The sequence below is a fragment of the Scyliorhinus canicula genome, chromosome 1 (assembly GCF_902713615.1).
Source record: "Scyliorhinus canicula chromosome 1, sScyCan1.1, whole genome shotgun sequence".
In the NCBI taxonomy this organism is placed as follows: domain Eukaryota; kingdom Metazoa; phylum Chordata; class Chondrichthyes; order Carcharhiniformes; family Scyliorhinidae; genus Scyliorhinus; species Scyliorhinus canicula.
In genome coordinates this window covers 228,633,825-228,651,884 of record NC_052146.1, presented here as the reverse complement: position 1 = coordinate 228,651,884, position 18,060 = coordinate 228,633,825, and the positions used below count along the sequence as shown (strand labels likewise).

Sequence of the window (18,060 nt, the reverse complement as noted above, 5' to 3'; positions counted from 1 at the left end):
TGGCACACAAACGCTGCCACCTTGGCAGTGCTCCTGCCAGCTTGGTGGTGCCACCCAGGCACCTTGGCAATACCAGAGTGGCAGTGCAAAGGTGCCACCTGGGCAGTACCAAGATGTCCATGTTCCAAGGAGAGGGCCAGAGAGTAACCCTGCACTATCCCAGACCACCCAGGGGCCTCCAATGGCCCGGGAGACCCCCAGGCTGCCATCCCGCCTCGTGCATATTTGTGTGGACTTGTGCTGAATGGCTCCCGGCTGCAGCCTCCCTGGGGAGGCTGGTAGACCCGAGTGAGCTTGCCTAAGTAAGTTTAAACCCTAAGGCGCTCGCCGTTTGGTTATGCTCCTTTTGGGCAAGATCCTGATTCTGACATCTCACGGAACCTGGGTATATTCCGCAAAGGCATGACGGCTGCCGGGATGCCCACAGGAGGCCTTTCCTGGGATCTCATAGAATCATAGATTCATAGAATTTACAATGCAGAAGGAGGACATTCAGCCCATCAAGTCTGCACCTGTCCTTGGAAAGAGCATCCCACCCAAGTCCATGCTTCCACCCTATCCCCGTAACCCAGGAACCCGACCCAACCTTTTGAATTCGAAGGGACAATTTAGCATGGCCACTCCACCTAACCTGCACATCTTTGGACTGTGGGAGGAAACCAGAGCACCCGGAAGAAACTCATGCAGACACGGGGAGGAAGTGCAAACTCCACACAGTCACCCAAGGCCGGAATTGAACCTGGGAACCTGGAGCTGTGAGGCAGCAGGACTAACCAGTGCCACAGTGCCGCCCCTCTCGCTTGAGTGCAATGCAGCTGGTAGATTGCATCCATTAAATCACTACCAGGCAGCAACCCCCCCTCAAAGGGAAAAGCAGACTATGGTCATCTGGGACTATGGCGACTTTATATTTACTAATAACATTTGCAATAAATTTTCTGTTACTGTAGGTGATATTTGCTTTCTACTTGACTTTTTAAAATCTTAATTTTTAATCAGAATGTAATGTAAAAGAACGGAATCGAATTAATTAATTCCTGAACTTGGAGTTCATAAGTGCAGTTAACATATTTTCTGCAGTACACAGGGCTGTGATGCAATATAGGCTAGCAATTTTAAATACATTCACATTTACCTCTGCAAACTGATGCACTAGCCCATTAGTGATGAGAATGCCTTCACTGCCATTTAAAATTTTTACAGCCTGAATATTTGACCAAAATGTTTAGAAAACTGTTTACATCTTAATGCAAGTGTCTTTCCCTGCTGATATGCAGCATAAAACTAATTTCAGCAGATACACTGAGAAAATGCTTGAAGTAATTCCACAATCAGAAAGAGTTGACATTAATATTAATTGGGTTTCTGCTATGTGGGTGAGAATGCACAACACAAACTTTTCAGAGCCTTATTAAAAAGCAATTAACATTAGTAACAAAAATTAATCCATTTCAGTGTTCTGCCATGAATACCAAAATTTACCAGTGTTTCGTCATGTTGAAAAAGTTAATCTTTTAACAGTAAAATTAGTATCCACCAGGAGAAATAAAGTAACCATAATTATTATTAAATATATCTTTCTTATACGGTTAACTGTTTCTATCAAATCTTCAGATTTCTTAGATTTTCTTTCCAGTCACTCATCTTCAGATTCTTTGAACTCCTTTTCCTCCATATCACTTGATTCTTCAATGTGCTCACTATCATCTTGGTCATCATCAGATTCAAATCCATCAGCTTCTTCTTGAGAACTAAAGAAGAAAGTTTTAAACCTGTACAAACAGTCTCTATGGTTCTAATCTTAATGCTTAACAGTAACTTGATGTTGATTAGAAATGTTCACCACTGAACAAATTTGGCTTTTAGTTACAAGTTGCTAAACACCAAATCTTCAATCAAATACGTTAGCTAGATGAGCTGCAACGTATTTCTTTATTTCCCCCTGATCTGTAGGGCGCAGAAGATTTGTATATTTATCTCTTCATATTGACCCAATAAAATGATGTCTATTCTGTTTAAATAATATGGTACAGCCAAATTGATGTTATCAATATAACGTGGATTATACAATAAATTATTCTGCAATTGGGCTAGGATTACAGCAAAAGAAGATACCCTGTATGTTGAAATTCCATAAAAGCTTGATGAAACCAAAATTGGTAATCAAGTTTCACCATTAATCTTAGACACTAATGAAATTGAAGGGGAAATGAATTAAACCCAACCCTATAAAATGTTATTGAATTAAATTGTAATTAAGAGCAATACATGACCTCACCATCCACCAGTGAGTGAGTTAAATGTCATCAGCCCAGAACTTCTGGTCTCCAGATTGTCAGAGACTGGACCCTGCAGAATTCCCAATACACTGAGCTCTGTGGGAATTGCCTGGAAAGTTTGAACTTCCGATGGGCAATTCCCCTGCTTCCCGGTACCCTCCGCGAGTGTCTCAGAATCTGAGCTAGACTTTGCAATGTCTGACTGTTCTGTGGGACTTAGCTGAATAGTTACCCAGGAAATATTACACAGAATAATCCTCGTCTAACTCCTAGGTAACTACAGAACTGCCCCCAATCACTCATACTGCCCCGACCCCACATCTGACTCACCCCCCTCACTAACCCCAGTCCAACTACCTTCCCCAACACCCGACAACTCCTCCCCACTATATGGCCTGACTAGCCCCCGACCTGACCACCCCTCCTGACCCGACTATCCACCAACCCACCTGCCACTCTACCCACCTACTATTTCATCCACCCAGCACTCTACCCACCTGCTATTTCACCCACCTACCACTCCACCCATTCATCTATTTGCACTGGACCGTTAAACTTACCATATTGCAGCTAGATTCAGAAAAAGGGTGTGCCTCTCATCATTCCCCCATTTCTGTAACGCCGCACTGGAGTTCTCAGGTGAATCCTGAGTTCCCCATTTCTGGCGAAGCCAAGCTCAGATGACCCAGCAAGAAATGCAGCACAACATCTAGAAGTGGGAAAGTTACACCAGTGTGGCAATCTCACTATGATTATTATTTCACACAAGACCCAGGCCATGTTTTCACTGCATTTATTTTGCCACAAAAACAATGGAAATAAAATTCTATTAGCAATATTAAAAGGAGAATACCATGGTACCCTAAAATAACCCTGGCCATCAGATGTCTCAACTTATTAAATAATATTTAAGGAAGCTAGATCCAAAATTCAGAATTTCCTGTTAATTGTTGAAATATAATTAACAGATTTTTCTAAATCTGGGTAACTGAAAACCTCTCGAACATTAAAAACAAAAATCAGTTGTCATAGTACAGAGAAGAGTTACCTTTCCTCATTTACACTGTTGTCTTCGTTCTTTTCAGACTCTTCATCACTAGAATGGAAAATGAAGCCTGGAACAGAGTGACCTTTTCTGGAAACAAAATCTTCGCTTAAACCCTGCTCTTTTAGTGCTGCAGTGTAATACCTCTCTGCTGCTCTTCTGGCATTCCTCTGGATACAATAACATTTAACAGCTTAGTACGACTTTCAATTTAACATTTTACAGAATTGGCTTTTTCAACTTCACACTAAGTATTGTACAGTTGGCAGCCAAGATTATATCCAAATAAGATATTGACTATCGAGATCTGAGCTGCATAGTAAATTAAGATGGTAATGTTTACCACCTATTTTGAGAGATCCTCTGTACTACGATTTCATCAACAAGGTAGCCTAAACTCCTACACAGTTTACCATTAAATAAAATTTGATTAGTCATAACTAAAATTATGATTAGTCATAGAAAAAGGTTTGCAAAGTGGAATACAGTTTATAAATGTTATATACATTCCATGTGTCTTTCACCCTTTAATACTTCTCTTTTTATAAGAATTTCAGATCTTTTAGCCCTATATCCTTATCCAGGTACGTTAAATACGCTAGCAGCAGTACACATTATCTGGAATGTTAGCAACTTTCACATCTATATTTTCTCTGGTCATTTTCAAATATAGAGTTTTGTCCTTATTAATTAAATAAAAATATGGACTTCCGGTGGCGGCTATGAAGGAGTAAGTCGTACATTTGGTGGCGCCCGCTCTGGTCGGACTTTTGGACCTTTCCCCCGTTTTCCTACTGGACTTGAATTGTAAAACGGATGTTAGTGGCAATTGTTTACTGAATTCCCACTTCGGTGCATGGAGAGGACTAGAAGTGTTTGTAAGGGCAGAAGCAAAAAGATAGAGAAGACTTGGGCTGTAGCTGCAACAGAAGACAGCATGGCGGAGGACCGGACCTCTGGCTTGCTGACCCAGCAGTCTATGGAGCAGCTGATGCAAGTCATTCAGGATGGCTTTGCTACGCAGAAACGGGACTGCTTGGAGCCGATAAAAGAGTCGATTGAGCGGTTGGAGCATAGATTGGACGCCCACGATCGGGCGATCCAGAAGGTGGAGAAGGCGCTGGCTGAACAGGAGGAACATCAAACTGCGGTGGAGCTGGAGGTGGGGATGCTGAGGGACCAGCAAAAGAAGCTTCTGGAGAAGGCGGAGGACCTAGAAAATAGGTCCCGCCGGCAGAACCTAAGAATCGTCAGGCTCCCAGAGGAGTCTGAAGGAACAGACGCCGGGGCATACATCGCAAACATGTTTGTGAAGCTGCTGGGGGATGGGGGTATTCTCCCGGCCCTTGGAGGTGGATAGGACTCACAGAGCACTCGCGAGGAAGCCGTGAATGGGAGACCCCCCGATGGCAATGGTGGTGAGATTCCACAGGTACTCGGATAAGGAGCGCATTCTACAGTGGACCAAGCAGACACTGAGCTGTAAGTGGGACAATAGCATCCTGCGGGTTTACCAGGACCCGAGTGTGGAGTTGGCCAGGTGGAGAGCAGGCTTCAATCAGATCAGGGCGATCCTTTTTAAGAAAAAGGTGAAGTTTGGGCTGTTATAACCAGCCCGTCTCTGGGTCACGTATGAGGATCAGCACTTCTACTTCGAGTCGCCTGAGGATTCGTTGGACTTTGCGAAAAAGAAAGGGCTGGTGATGGATTGAGAACTTTTGAACTTGGCTGCAACGTTCATGTATTTGTTTTTTCTTTTTGTTTCTCTGCTTTTGTAAAAAGTTTCTCGTTTTGAGTTTCATGGAAGATGTTTGTGATGCCGTTTGCATTAATTTGTAACGAGAGGTAGAGCTGAGTGAGTTAAGGTTTTCATTTGCACTGTTGGAGGATGGAGGTGTGTTTGCTTTGATTTTGGTGTTTTTCTGTTGGGCAATTGTGTGGGGATTGTTTCATGTTGGAGTTTGTATGAGCGGGGGGGGGAAGGGTGGGGGGGGAACAATAGGCGGGAGACTATCTGGCGCTGGGGATGGGGGCCACCAAGCTAGCTGGGTGAGCTATTTCTCGGAAGCGCAGTGGGGGGTGCGCATATGTTTTGTTTAGTAAAGGGGTTGGGTTACAGGGTGTTGTTACTGGGGGGGGGGGGTGAATGTTCTGCTGACAAGGGAGGGACTTGGGCTGAGGGACAGAGAGAAGGTTGGGGGCAGGGGCTGCCTGGCGATGGACCGTTAGAGGCGCGGAGCATGCGCTGGAGGCGGGCCTAAAAAAGGGGATGGCTGATCGGCGGGGGGGGGGGGGGGGCAATGAGCCCCCCAACTTGGCTGATCACCGGGAATGTTCGAGGGTTAAATGGGCCGGTCAAAAGGGCGGACGTAGTAATGTTGCAGGAGACGCACCTTAGAGTAACGGACCAGGTTAGACCGAGGAAAGGCTGGGTCAGTCAGGTCTTTCACTCGGGTCTAGATTCAAAGACTAGAGAGGTCGCGATCCTGATCAATAAGCGGGTGGTGTTTGAGGCGGGTAGAATAGTATCAGACGTAGGAGGTCGGTACATTATGGTCAGTGGGAAGCTAGAGAGGATGCAGGTGGTATTAGTAAATGTGTATGCGCCAAATTGGGAGGATGTGGAGTTTATAAAGAGGATGCTGGGAGGATACCGGACCTGGACTCACACAGGTTGGTCATGGGAGGGGACTTCAACACAGTTATAGACCCCTAGTTATAGGCTTGGACCGGTCAAGCTCAAAAACGGGCAGCGTGCCAGCAATGGCAAAGGAACTAAGAGGGTTCATGTAGCTGATGGGGGTGGTGGATCCATGGGGATTTGGGCAGCCGAGGGTGAAGGAGTTCTCCTTCTACTCACACGTGCATAAAGTGTATTCCTGGATTGATTTCTTTATTTTGAGCAGGGCCTTGATGGCTGGGGTAGTGGACACGGGGTACTCGGCGATTACAATCTCAGACCATGCGCGCACTGGGTTGACCTGCAGGTTAGTAAAGACAATAACCAGCACCCGCACTGGAGGTTGGATGTGGGACCTTTGGCGGATGAAGGGGTGTGCGAGCGGCTGAAAAAATGTATTCAAAGCTACCTGCAGGTCAATGACACTGGGGAAATTTCAGCAGCGGTGGTGTGGGAAGCACTGAAGGCGGTGGTCAGGGGGGAGCTGATCTCGATCCGGGCCCAGAGCGAGAAGGTAGACAGGAATGGACTGACTGGTAAAGGAGATACTACAGATTGATAGGAGGTGTGTGGAGACCCCAGAGGCAGGGCTTTTAAGGGAACGGCAGAGGCTACAGGTAGAGTTTAGCTTGCTGACCACAGGGAGGGTGGTGGAGCAGCTGAGAAAGGCGAGGGGGGTGATCTATGAACACGGAGAGAAGGCCAGCAGAATGTTTGCACAGCAAGTTAGGAAGAGGGAGGCAGCTAGGGAGATGGGGAAAGTAAAGGACGGAGATGGGAACCTGGTTGGTGATTCAGTAGGGGTGAATAAGACGTTTCGGGATTTCCACATCAGGCTGTATAGGTCGGAACCCCCTACGGGACCGGAGGGGATGAGGAACTTCTTGGAGGGGCTGAATTTCCCAAAGATGGACAGGGAGCGGGTAGAAGGGCTGGGGGCCCCAGTCTAGCTGGCAGAGATAGTGGAGGGCTTGAAGGCCATGCAGGCGGGTAAAGCCCCGGGTCCGGACAGGTACCCAGTGGAGTTTTATAAAACGTTCTCGGGGATATTGGGACCGCTGTTGTTGAGGATGTTCAATGAGGCAAGGGAAAGAGGGGTGTTGCCCCCGACGATGTCACACGCAACAATTTCGCTGATTCTTAAGCGGGACAAGAACACGGAGCTGTGTGGGTCCTACAGGCCGATCTCCCTGTTGAATGTAGATGCCAAGCTGCTGGCCAAAATCTTGTCCTCCAGGATCGAGGATTGTGTTCCGGACGTTATTGGGGAGGACCAGATGGGGTTTGTTAAGGGCAGGCAATTGGTGGCCAATGTCAGAAGGTTGTTAAATGTGATCATGATGCCCCCAGAAGGTAGGGTGGTGGAGGTAGTGATCGCAATGGATGCAGAAAAGGCTTTTGATCGGGTAGAATGGGATTATCTGTGGGAGGTACTGGGATGGTTCAGATTCGGGCGGGGCTTTATTGACTGCGTCAGGTTACTGTATCAGGTTCCTGTGGCAAGTGTACGAATGAATAGGACAACATCGGACTATTTTAGACTGCACCGGGGGACGAGACAGGGATGCCCCCTCTCCCCACTGTTGTTTGCTCTGGCTATAGAGCCATTGGCAATTGCTCCGAGAGCTTCGAGGGGCTGGAGAGGACTGGTCCGGGGGGGGGGGGGGGGGGGGGGGGGGGGGGGGGGGGGGGGGGGGTGGGGGGGTGGGGGGGAGCCCAGGATTTTGCTCTAAGCAGATGACCTGCTTCTGTTATGTCTTGGACCCAATAGAGGGGATGGAAGAAATCATGAGGACTCTAGGGGAATTTGGCCGGTTTTCGGGGTTGAAGCTTAATATGGGAAAGAGTGAGATGTTTGTGGTCCAGGCGAGGGGACAGGAAAGGCAACTAGGAGAGCTGCCATTTAGGTTAGTAGAGGGAAGCTTTAGGTACCTAGGCATCCAAGTGGCGTGGGAAAGGTACCGGCTGCATAAATTGAATCTAGCCCGGCTGGTGGACCAAATGAAGGACGATTTTCAGAGATGGGACGCGCTTCTGTTGTCTCTAGCTGGGAGGGGGCAAACGGTGAAGATGACGGTCCTCCTGAGATTCCTATTTGTATTTCAGTGTCTCCCCATCTTTATTCAGCGGTCCTTTTTTAAGCAGGTCAACAGAGTGATCATGGGCTTCGTCTGGGCGGCAAGACCCCATGAGTAAGGAAGGTCATGCTTGAGTGGAGTCGGGGAGAGGACGGGCTGGCGCTGCAAAATTTTAGCAACTATTACTGGGCGGCTAATATAGCCATGATCAGGAAGTGGGTGGTGGGGGAGGGGTCGGTATGGGTGCATATGGAGGCGGCTTCATGTAAGGGCACCAGTTTGGGGGCGTTGGTAACTGCGCCTCTGCCGTTCCCACCGGCACGGTACTCCACCAGTCCAGTGGTGGTGGCGGCCCTAAGTGTTTGGGGCAGGCGGAGGCGGCATGTGGGAGCATCAGTCTGAGCCCCAATCTGTGATAATCACTGGTTTGCCCCGGGGAGTATGGACGGGGGTTCCGGTTATAGCGGAGAGTGGGGATTGAGAGGATGGGGGATATGTTCATACAGGGGAGCTTTCCGAGTACGAGGGCGTTGGAGGAAAGGTTTGGGTTGGCGAGGGGAAACAAATTCAGGTATCTGCAGGTGCGGGACTTCCTTCGTAAACAGGTTTCAACCTTCCCGCTCCTACCACTAAGGGGGATTCAGGATAGGGTATTTTCCAGAGGGTGGGTAGGAGAAGGGAGCATCTTGGACATTTATAAGGAGCTTATGGGGTCGGAGGAGACGCAGACCGAGGAGCTGAAGTGCAAGTGGAAGGAGGAGCTGGGAGGTGAGATAGAGGATGGTCTCTGGGCAGACGCGTTGTGTAGAGTCAACGTGTACGCAACATGTACCAGGCTCAGTCTGATACAATTTAAGGTTGTTCATCGGGCTCACATGACAGTGGCCCGGATGAGCAGATTCTTTGGGGTGGAGGACAGGTGCGCAAAATGTGTGGGTGGACCGGCGATCCATGTCCACATGTTTTGGACATGTCCAAAGCTTAGGGGATTTTGGCAGGGGTTTGCGGATGTCATGTCCACGGTGTTAAAAACAAGGGTGGTGCTGAGTCCAGAGGTGGCGATTTTCGGGGTGTCAGAAGACCCGGGAATCCAGGAGGATAAAGAAGCAAACATGGAGGGACTCAATGCACCCGACATTTGACACCTGGCTATCGGACATGGCTAGATTTCTCTGTTTGGACAAAATCAAGTTCGCTTTGAGAGGGTCACTGTTAGGGTTCGCCCGGAGGTGGCAACCGTTCGTCAACTTCATTGCGGGAAATTAATAGTCAGTAGACCGGGTTTGGGGGGGGGGGAAAGAGTAGTTTAGAGTAGAGTAGGGGGTCAATAAGGGTGGGACCTGTATGAGAGGTAAATGGCATTTGCACTATGTTTATGGTTTCATGTATATTGTTTCTTTTGTTGTTACTACACCAAAAATCCTCAATGAAATGTTTATTAAAAAAAATTAAATAAAAATACAAAGACACATTTATGTCCAACATCAATTCCTCCTTCATCATCAAAATTCAGAAACCAGTAAGCAAAGTAACATCTCCTTAACAAAAAGACATTAACCCAAAGAAACGATATGATTCATATAAAAACGGTTAATTACTTTTCTTTTGAAATATGCAATAAAAGGCTAAAAATCAACAGAACAAATGTTAACATTTGTAATCAGGAATACTTACACAGTTCAAACTGTTTTAAGAATATACCTGTGTAAGCTCTTCGAACAGCAGAGGCCTCCTGCTTACTCTCTCCTGAATCTTCTCCAGCTCCAGAAGGTACTCTTTTGTCCGTTTTCTTTGGTAAGTCCTACAAGACATAATGGGGGTTAAACTGAATGACCATTTAAAATGGGTGCAGGGATTGTAATACATGATTAACTCATGCTCTTCGATTCAAATGCACGCATTATGCTCCCTGTCCATTTGCGTAATTTTGAGTACAGCCAACAATGCCCATGGCATTCACTGCACACTCAGCTGGAAACACTTGGTCAAAGAGGTGGAAAAGAGAGAGAGGTCCTCCACCCTCAAAGGGGGTGGGGTTAAAGGCAGCGACAAGAGATTGCAGAGGAAGTCAATGTCAGGAGAGTGCCCCCAATGGCTCATTTAAATATGTTAACTGCGACATCTTGCAATATCTCGCAGGATTTAACGGTCTCGTCGCATCACCAAGTCGAGCGTGATCGAGGCCATTTGATCTATTTGGCTACAGCAGAAACAAAAAAAGGTGCATTTATGTTGCTCAGTCTACTCTGCAAGGAATTTACAGAGAGGTGCAAAAATTATAAAGTAGTTAAGAATGGAGGACTTTAATTGTCCAATTATAGACTGGAATCATATAAAGGACAAAGAGGCGGAAAATCTTGGAGTGTGTTCAGGATCATTTACTACACCAGCACGTTTCTAGTCCAACGAGAAAGGGTAATTACTAGACCTGGTTCTTGGGAATGAAGTGGGCCAAGTGGATCAAGTGTCAATAGAGGTCAATACCTGCCCCCCCTTGACCAAGAGTTGCAACACAGTTGAATTAGCCAATTCTTCTTCGAAAAAATACCCCAAATCTTTGGCCCTTGGCTGCCCATTAATTAAAGTCACCAGGTTTGTAAATTTAAATACAATACTTTTTTATTAATAACAAGAACTCTAATTGAATATGCAGTAAATTCAACTGGTTAATTGTCATCTAATTCCTAATCCCCCACTCTCTACACACACATCAAGACAAATGAACATAGAGCTGAAGAGAGGCATGAAAACAATAAGTAAAAGGATAAAGAGTCTTTGTTTCAGATAGTTGTTTCTAGCACACCTTCCCCTTCAAGGCTTTCAGTTTGAGATTTCTGTTTCCTGTTATAATGGTTTTCGCTGTAGATTTATTCAGGTCCTGCAGTTTCAGAAATACAGCGGCTATTCTGGAGAAAACACGAGGGAGATAGAGAGAGAAGGTCCTTTTTCTCCGTTTCCAAGTCTCCAACTGCCTATTCCTAGCTCTCTGAAAATCATCCCACTCAGGCAGGATCCAATCACCACCTGTTACCAGGCAGAATATGGCCGTTTGGCCAATTCATTGGCCACCAGCCAACCAATCAAATTGAGTCCCACTCCATCTCTCAGGTGCCACAAGGTTGGAGTTCTGCTACTTGAAAACTAGCACCATATATTATGTTGTAACTTCTGAATTCCCCTTTCTCTGCTGCTTGACTGAAAGATACATGTCCATTAACCATCCAATAAAGAAAGGAGAAAAAGGGAATCAGCAGGAATGGCCCTTACAGGGGACATTTATGGGACAGTGATCATTGTATCTTTCAGTTTAGGAAATAGATAAGGAACAATCCAGAGTAAGACTATATTCACCATAAATGAGAAGGTTACTACTTTTATCACTTATAGTTTGTAAGGTCTTTTGAGGTTTATAGTTTGTAAGGGCTATATTCTGTATTACTGAGGATCAGGAAAGAAGATTCTTGAGTAATTGGTATTATATATCTTCAAAAGGTTTAATTTAATGGCAGGAGAGTTCCAAGCCATAGTTTGCTCCTCATGTTCCATGCGGAAGCCGGAAACATTTCCAGTGCTCGGGCCAGACCAACAGGTGTAGAGAAATTGACTCCAGCTGCAACTTCTGGAAGCCTGGGTTTCGGAGCTGGAACGGTGGCTGGGGACACTGTGGAGTATCCGCGAGGTGGAGCGTATTGTGGATAGCACATATAGAGAAGTGGTCACACTGCAGGCTCAGACTACACAGGCAGGAAGGGAATGGGTGACCACCGGGCAGAACAAGAGGACTAGGCCGTCAGTGCAGGCATCTCTTGTGGCTATTCCCCTGCAAACCAGACATACTGCTTTGGATACTGTTGAGGGGAATGGCCTCTCAGGGGAAAATAGTGACAGCCAAATTTGTTGCACTATGGTTGGCTCTGCTGCATAGGGGAGGAGCGCAATAGTTTTAGAGGATTCAATTATAAGGGGAATAGATAGGCGTTTCTGTGGCCACCAATGAGATGCCAGGATGGTGTGTTGTCTCCCTGGTGCTAGGGTCAAGGATGTCTTGGAGTAGCTACAGGACATTCTGGAGGGGCGGGTGAATAGCCAGTGGCCGTGGTACACATTGACAACAATGACATAGGTTAGAAAAAGGGATGGGGTCCTAAAAGCTGAATATAGGGAGTTAGGAAGTAAAAGTAGGACCTCAAAAGCAGTGATCTCAGGATTAGTAGTAGTGCCATGTGCTAGTCAGAGTAAAAATAGCAGGATGTATCAGATGAATACGTGGCTGGAAAAATGGTGCAAGGGGGTGGCTTTCAGATTCTTGAGACATTGGGACCGGTTCTGGGAGTGATGGGACCAGTACAAACCGGATGGGTTACATCTGCGCAACACAGTAGCATAGTGGTTAGCACTATGGCTTCACAGCGCCAGGGTCCCAGGTTCGACTCCCACTTGGGTCACCGTCTGTGCGGAGTCTGCACATTCTCCCCATGTCTGCGTGGGTTTCCTATGGGTGCTCCGGTTTCCTCCCACAGTCCAAAGATGTGCAGGTTAAGTGGATTAGCCATGCCAAATTGCTCTTAGGTTAAATGGGGTTGCAGGGTTACAGGGATAGGGTGGACATGTGGGGTTAAGTAGGGTGGTCTTGCGAGGATAAGCCGGCTCTTTGAGGGGGTAGAAGATGAACATAGAACATACAGTGCAGAAGGAGGCCATTCGACCCATCAAGTCTGCACCGACCCACTTAAGGCCTCACTTCCACCCTATCCCCATAACCCAATAACCTCTCCTAACCTTTTGGTCACTAAGGGCAATTTATCATGTCATTGAGATTTTTGTTGATAATGTTGACCAGTGGCCTATGATCAGTCTCCACTAGAAATGTGGGAAGGCCATACACATAATGGTGGAATTTTGTTATACTCGTGATCAATCCCAGGCACTCCTTCTCTATCTGTGCACACCAGCACTCTGTGGCAGTCATTGCTCTAGAAGCGTATGCCACTGGGACCCAGTCCAATCGGTCATTCTGTTGAACTAGCACCGCACTAATTCCATGTTGACTGGCGTCGGTGGAGATCTTTGTGGGTTTTGGAGGGTCGAAGAATGCCAGTGTTGGAGCTGCCATCAATTGGTGCTTCAGATCCACCCACTCGTCTTGGTGGTATGGAGTCCAATCAAACTCCGTGTCCTTCCTTATCACATTTTGTAATGTTGTCGTCCGTGCTGCTAGGTTCGATATGAACTTGCCTAGGAAGTTGATGAATCCAAGAAACCTGACCACCGCTTTCTTGTCACGTGGCCGCTGCATGTTCTGAATTGCCGCGATCTTCTCAGTGTCCAGCTTCACCCTGTGCTCTGATATCGTGCCACCCAGGAAGGTCAGACTTGAACGTGCGAAGGTGCACTTGGATTGGTTGAGCTTCAGCACAAATTGGTGGATTCTTTTGAAGACTTGCTTTAACCGAGCAATGTGGTCTTCTTCTGTCATTGACCATATTATGATGTCATCAATATATACTAGGATGCCATCAATGCCCTCCGCAATCTGCTCCATAATTCTGTGAAATATTTCGGATGCAGAGATAATCCCGAAAGGCATACGATTATAGCAGTATCGTCCAAACGGTGTGTTGAAGGTACACAACAGTCGGCTGGAATCATTGAGCTGCATCTGCCAGAAGCCTTGTGAGGCATATAGTTTGGTGAATATGCGAGCCTTCGCCATTTTACTCGTTATCGCCTCTCACTTGGGGATGGGGATGGGGTAGTGTTCCCTGCAAATGTTTTTGTTCAAATCTTTGGGATCTAAGTCTGAGTTCACCGGACGGCTTTTTGACACACACCAATGAGATGACCCAGTCAGTCGGCTGTGTGACCTGTGATATGATGCCTTGAGATTGGAGGCATTGGAGTTCTGCTTTTACCCTGTCCCACAACGGAGCTGGTACCCTCCTTGGTGCATGAATGACCGGTTGTGCATCATCTTTGAGCAGGATTTTGTACTTGTAGGGTAATGTACCCATGCCACAAAAGACGGCAGGATACTCACTGAGAAGCAGCTGGATGGCATCAGCCAGTCGTGATGAATCATCATGTTCATGAAAATCCTCTGTATCAGCCGCAAATCCTGCAGGCTGAATTCAGCACCTAACAGCAACGTTCGTTTGTCGTCCATGATCTCAAAGCATAGTCCTTTTGTGACTTTCTTATTGACTATTTGTAGGTGGCATGATCCCCTCAAGATGATCTGGTTGCCATTGTAGTCTGTTAACTTGCATGCAGCAGGTATCATCTCGTGTGTCCCTGGGATGGATGCGAGATCTTTGCTTGTCATCAAGTTCATGGTTGCTCCCGTGTCAAGCGTGAACGGAATTGGGGAGTTGTTCACTTGCACCATGGCAATGGTATGCACGTATTGAGGCTGTGTGGTCAGCTCGTGCTGATATGTGGCATTTATGATTCCAACGCCATACGTGTTCTTCCAGGAGTGGAAATCTTCGTGGTCGGAAAAATTTTCTTTGAGTGTCTGAGTGTCCATTGCATCTACTGTGCAAAACTTGAAGTTTTCATGTCTTTGCGTTGGAGAGTAATATTTTGCTGTGGACTGACACTGGGGGGCAAAATTATTCATTTTGGAACACTTTAGACATCTTTTCCCTAGTGCAGGACATTTCCCTTTTAAGTGGGCGTTGCCACAACAGTAACACGTCATGACGTTTGTGACATCACACGTCGGCAGCGATCACGCATGCACGACTCGCTCTTCTGGCTGGGTTCGGAACTTTGCATACTGCGCATGAGCAGCTTCGTGCGCATGTCGGGATCTTGCCGGATCGCGTCTCTGTTGACTGTGCGCATGCGCGGACATGCTGGAATGGGCGTCGGCGGCCGGAAAAGAATGCCTGCGAGGAGAGGCCATCATTTTAACGTCTTCCACCTCATGGAGGATTTTCTCCGTGTTTTTTTCCTCGAGAAACTCTAGGTACTGTTGTTTCTTCTGTTCTTGCTGTAAGCATTTTGCTATGGTAGTTTTTAAGGTTGAATCATTTTGCTGCATTAATGATTCCTTTAAATTTTCATCTGAGAGATTTTCCGCTCCCCACGCCGGGTGGGAGAACCGCGGGAGGGCCGGGCGACTCACGACATGCCCCCCTGGCGCCCCCCACGATTATCCCACGCCCGCTCAGTAGAATCGCCGCTCGCCGTTTTTCACGGTGACCGGCGATTCCCCGACCCGGATGGGCCGAGCGGCCTGCCGTTTGCGACCGGTTCACGACGGCGGCAACCACACCTGGTCGCTGCCGTCGTGAACGTAGCGCCAAAAGCTGGATTGAAGCTTGTGTGGGGCGGAGAGGGGAGTGAGCACCATGGCCGTGCTCAGGAGGGGACTGGCCCGCGATCGGTGCCCACCGATTGTCGGGCCGGCGTCTCAAAGGGACGCACTCTTTCCCCTCCGCCGCCCCGCTAGATCAAGCCACCATGTCTTGCAGGGCAGCGGAGGGGAAGACGGCAACCGCACATGCGCGGGTTTGAGCCGTCAGCTGTCGTGACGTCAGCCGCGCATGCGCGGGTTGGAGCCGGCCAACCTGCGCATGCGCGGCTGACGTCACATAGGCGCCGCCATCCCGTCTCTCGGCGCGCTGCCCGGCGGCCGAGAGTTACGGAGCACCGCTCCTAGCCCCGCCGGGAGGGGAGAATAGGGGGCGAGGAGCGGCCTCCGAGGCCGTCGTGAAACTCGGCCGAGTTCACGACGGCCCTCCCGATTTTTCCCGGGAGCGGAGAATTCCGCCCCATAGATTAATTGATCCCTGATGATGGAGTCTGTTACATCAGCATAGTTACAACCTTGTGCTAACAATCGGAGATCTGTGACAAAATTAAAGATAGTCTCCCCATTTTGTTGGAATCTGTTATGCAGGTCAAAGCGTTCCATGATTTCATTTGAGTGTGATTTACAGTGTTCATCAAATTACAATTATCACTTGAAAGCTATTTTTATCTTCATTGTCACCATACGTAAAAGAGTTATAAATGTCTACAGCTTGCTGGCCTACCATTGACAGTAATTTCCCAATCTTTCTCCCGTCGAGGGCTGCATTTCTGCAGGAGACGCACCTCGGTGTGAAGGACCAGGTTAGCTTAAGGAGTGGGCCAGGCAGGTTTTTCACTCGGGATTTGATTTGAAATCGAGGGGAGTGGCAATCTTAATGAGCAAAAAAATGGGATTTGAGAGTGCGAAGGAGGTGAGGGATCCGGGTGGGAGCTGCATGCCCTCCCCCATCCCCTCTAGCGGATCCGAAATATACAGGAGCAGGTTGTCTGTATAGAGCGAAACCCGGTGCTCCTCCCCCCCAAACCAGCCCCTTCCAATTCCTAGAAGTCCTCAGTGCTGTGGCCAACAGTTCAATTGCAAGGGCAAATAGTAGCGGGGATAGGGGGCACCCCTGACTCGTCCCTCGGTGTAGCCTAAAATATTCCGACCTCAGCTGGTTCGTAGACACACTTGCTACAGGGGCCTGATACAGTAGTTTGACCCACCCTATGAATCACTCACCAAATTGGATAGGCATATGGAGCACACCAAAATGACAGGGAGTGGGATAGTGTGATCTTGGTTTCGGACAATGCTCGGCACAACATCGAGGGCCGAAGGGCCTGTTCTGTGCTGTACTGTTCTATAAGTACATAGAACATAGAACATAGAACAGTACAGCACAGAACAGACCCTTCGGCCCTCAATGTTGTGCCGAGCCATGATCACCCTACTCAAACCCACGTATCCACCCTATACCGTTAACCCAACAACCCCCCCTAACCTTACTTTTATTAGGACACTACGGGCAATTTAGCATGGACAATCCACCTAACCCACACATCTTTGGACTGTGGGAGGAAACCGGAGCACCCGGAGGAAACCCACGCACACAGGGGGAGGACGTGCAGACTCCACACAGACAGTGACCCAGCCGGGAATCGAACCTGGGACCCTGGAGCTGTGAAGCGTTTATGCTAACCACCATGCTACCCTGCTGCCCCTAAGTGATTGTGAGTGGGGTATTGGAAGGGGAGCCGGTGGTGTTGGTAAATGTGTATGCCCCAAATTGGGATGATGTGGGTTATATAAGGGGGTTGCAGGCAACGATCCCAGATTTGGCCACGCACCAGTTGAACATGGGAGATTTTAATTGTGTCCTAGAGCCAAAGGTGGTTAGGTCGTGCCCCAGGTTGATGGGTAGGGTACCAATGGCAAGGCAGCTAGGTGGTATGGTGGATCCATGGTGCTTTCAGATCCCAGGGGAAAGGGAGTATTCCTTCTTTTCACATGTCTATAAGGTGTATTTGAGGATTGATTACTTTGTAGTGAGTCGGGTGATTTTAGTTGAGGTGGAGGGGGCAGAGTATGTGGGGATAGTTATCACTGACCATGCAACCCACTGGCTGGAGAGTCGGTTTAGATTGGGACAAGAGCAGAGGTTGTGGGGGGAGGTTTGATTTGGGGTTGTTGGCGGATGGATGTTTTTGTGATAAAGTGCAGGCGGCGATTAAGGAATACGTGCAGTTGAATCAGGATGGGGAGGTGTCAGCGGCCATTTTTTAGGAAGCACTGGAGGCAGTGATCCAGGGGGAACGTGACCATCTGGTGAGCGAGCTAGTAGAGGTGGACAGGGAGTATTCGAGGGTGCCCACCATGGAGGGATTGGCGAGGAGGTAAAAGCTGCTGGGGCAGTTTGACAGGGATGCCCGCTGTCGCCGTTATTGTTTACGCTGGCCATAGAGCCACTAGTGATGGCACTCAGGGGGTCGAGGTTACTGAGGGATTATGAGGGAACAGAGGGAGCTTCGGGTGTCACTCTATGTTGATGATATTTTGCTGTATGATTCGGATCCACTGGAGTGTATGGGAAGGATTATGGGCTTGCTGGGGAGGTTTGGAGGATTCTCAGGATATAAACTGAATGTAGGGAAAAGCAAGGTTTTCTTGGTGAATGA

The 18,060-nt window shown here is 48.0% G+C and overlaps 1 protein-coding gene across 3 annotated transcripts in view; it reads right to left on the bottom strand.

The window, feature by feature from the left end:
- Window positions 1–1,336: 1,336 nt before the first annotated feature.
- Window positions 1,337–18,060, bottom strand: part of fam161a (FAM161 centrosomal protein A) — a 58,468-nt gene continuing 41,744 nt past the window's right edge. For 2 of the 3 annotated variants that reach the window (XM_038808856.1, XM_038808863.1), the window contains exons 5-7: window positions 9,784–9,883; window positions 3,328–3,494; window positions 1,337–1,751 (exon numbers count right to left, since the gene is read on the bottom strand). In XM_038808856.1, coding sequence (XP_038664784.1) covers window positions 1,637–1,751; window positions 3,328–3,494; window positions 9,784–9,883 — 382 coding nt within the window. In that variant the 3' untranslated portion in view covers window positions 1,337–1,636. The remainder of the gene's footprint in view (window positions 1,752–3,327; window positions 3,495–9,783; window positions 9,884–18,060) is intronic. The other variant, XM_038808872.1, reaches the window with a different exon arrangement.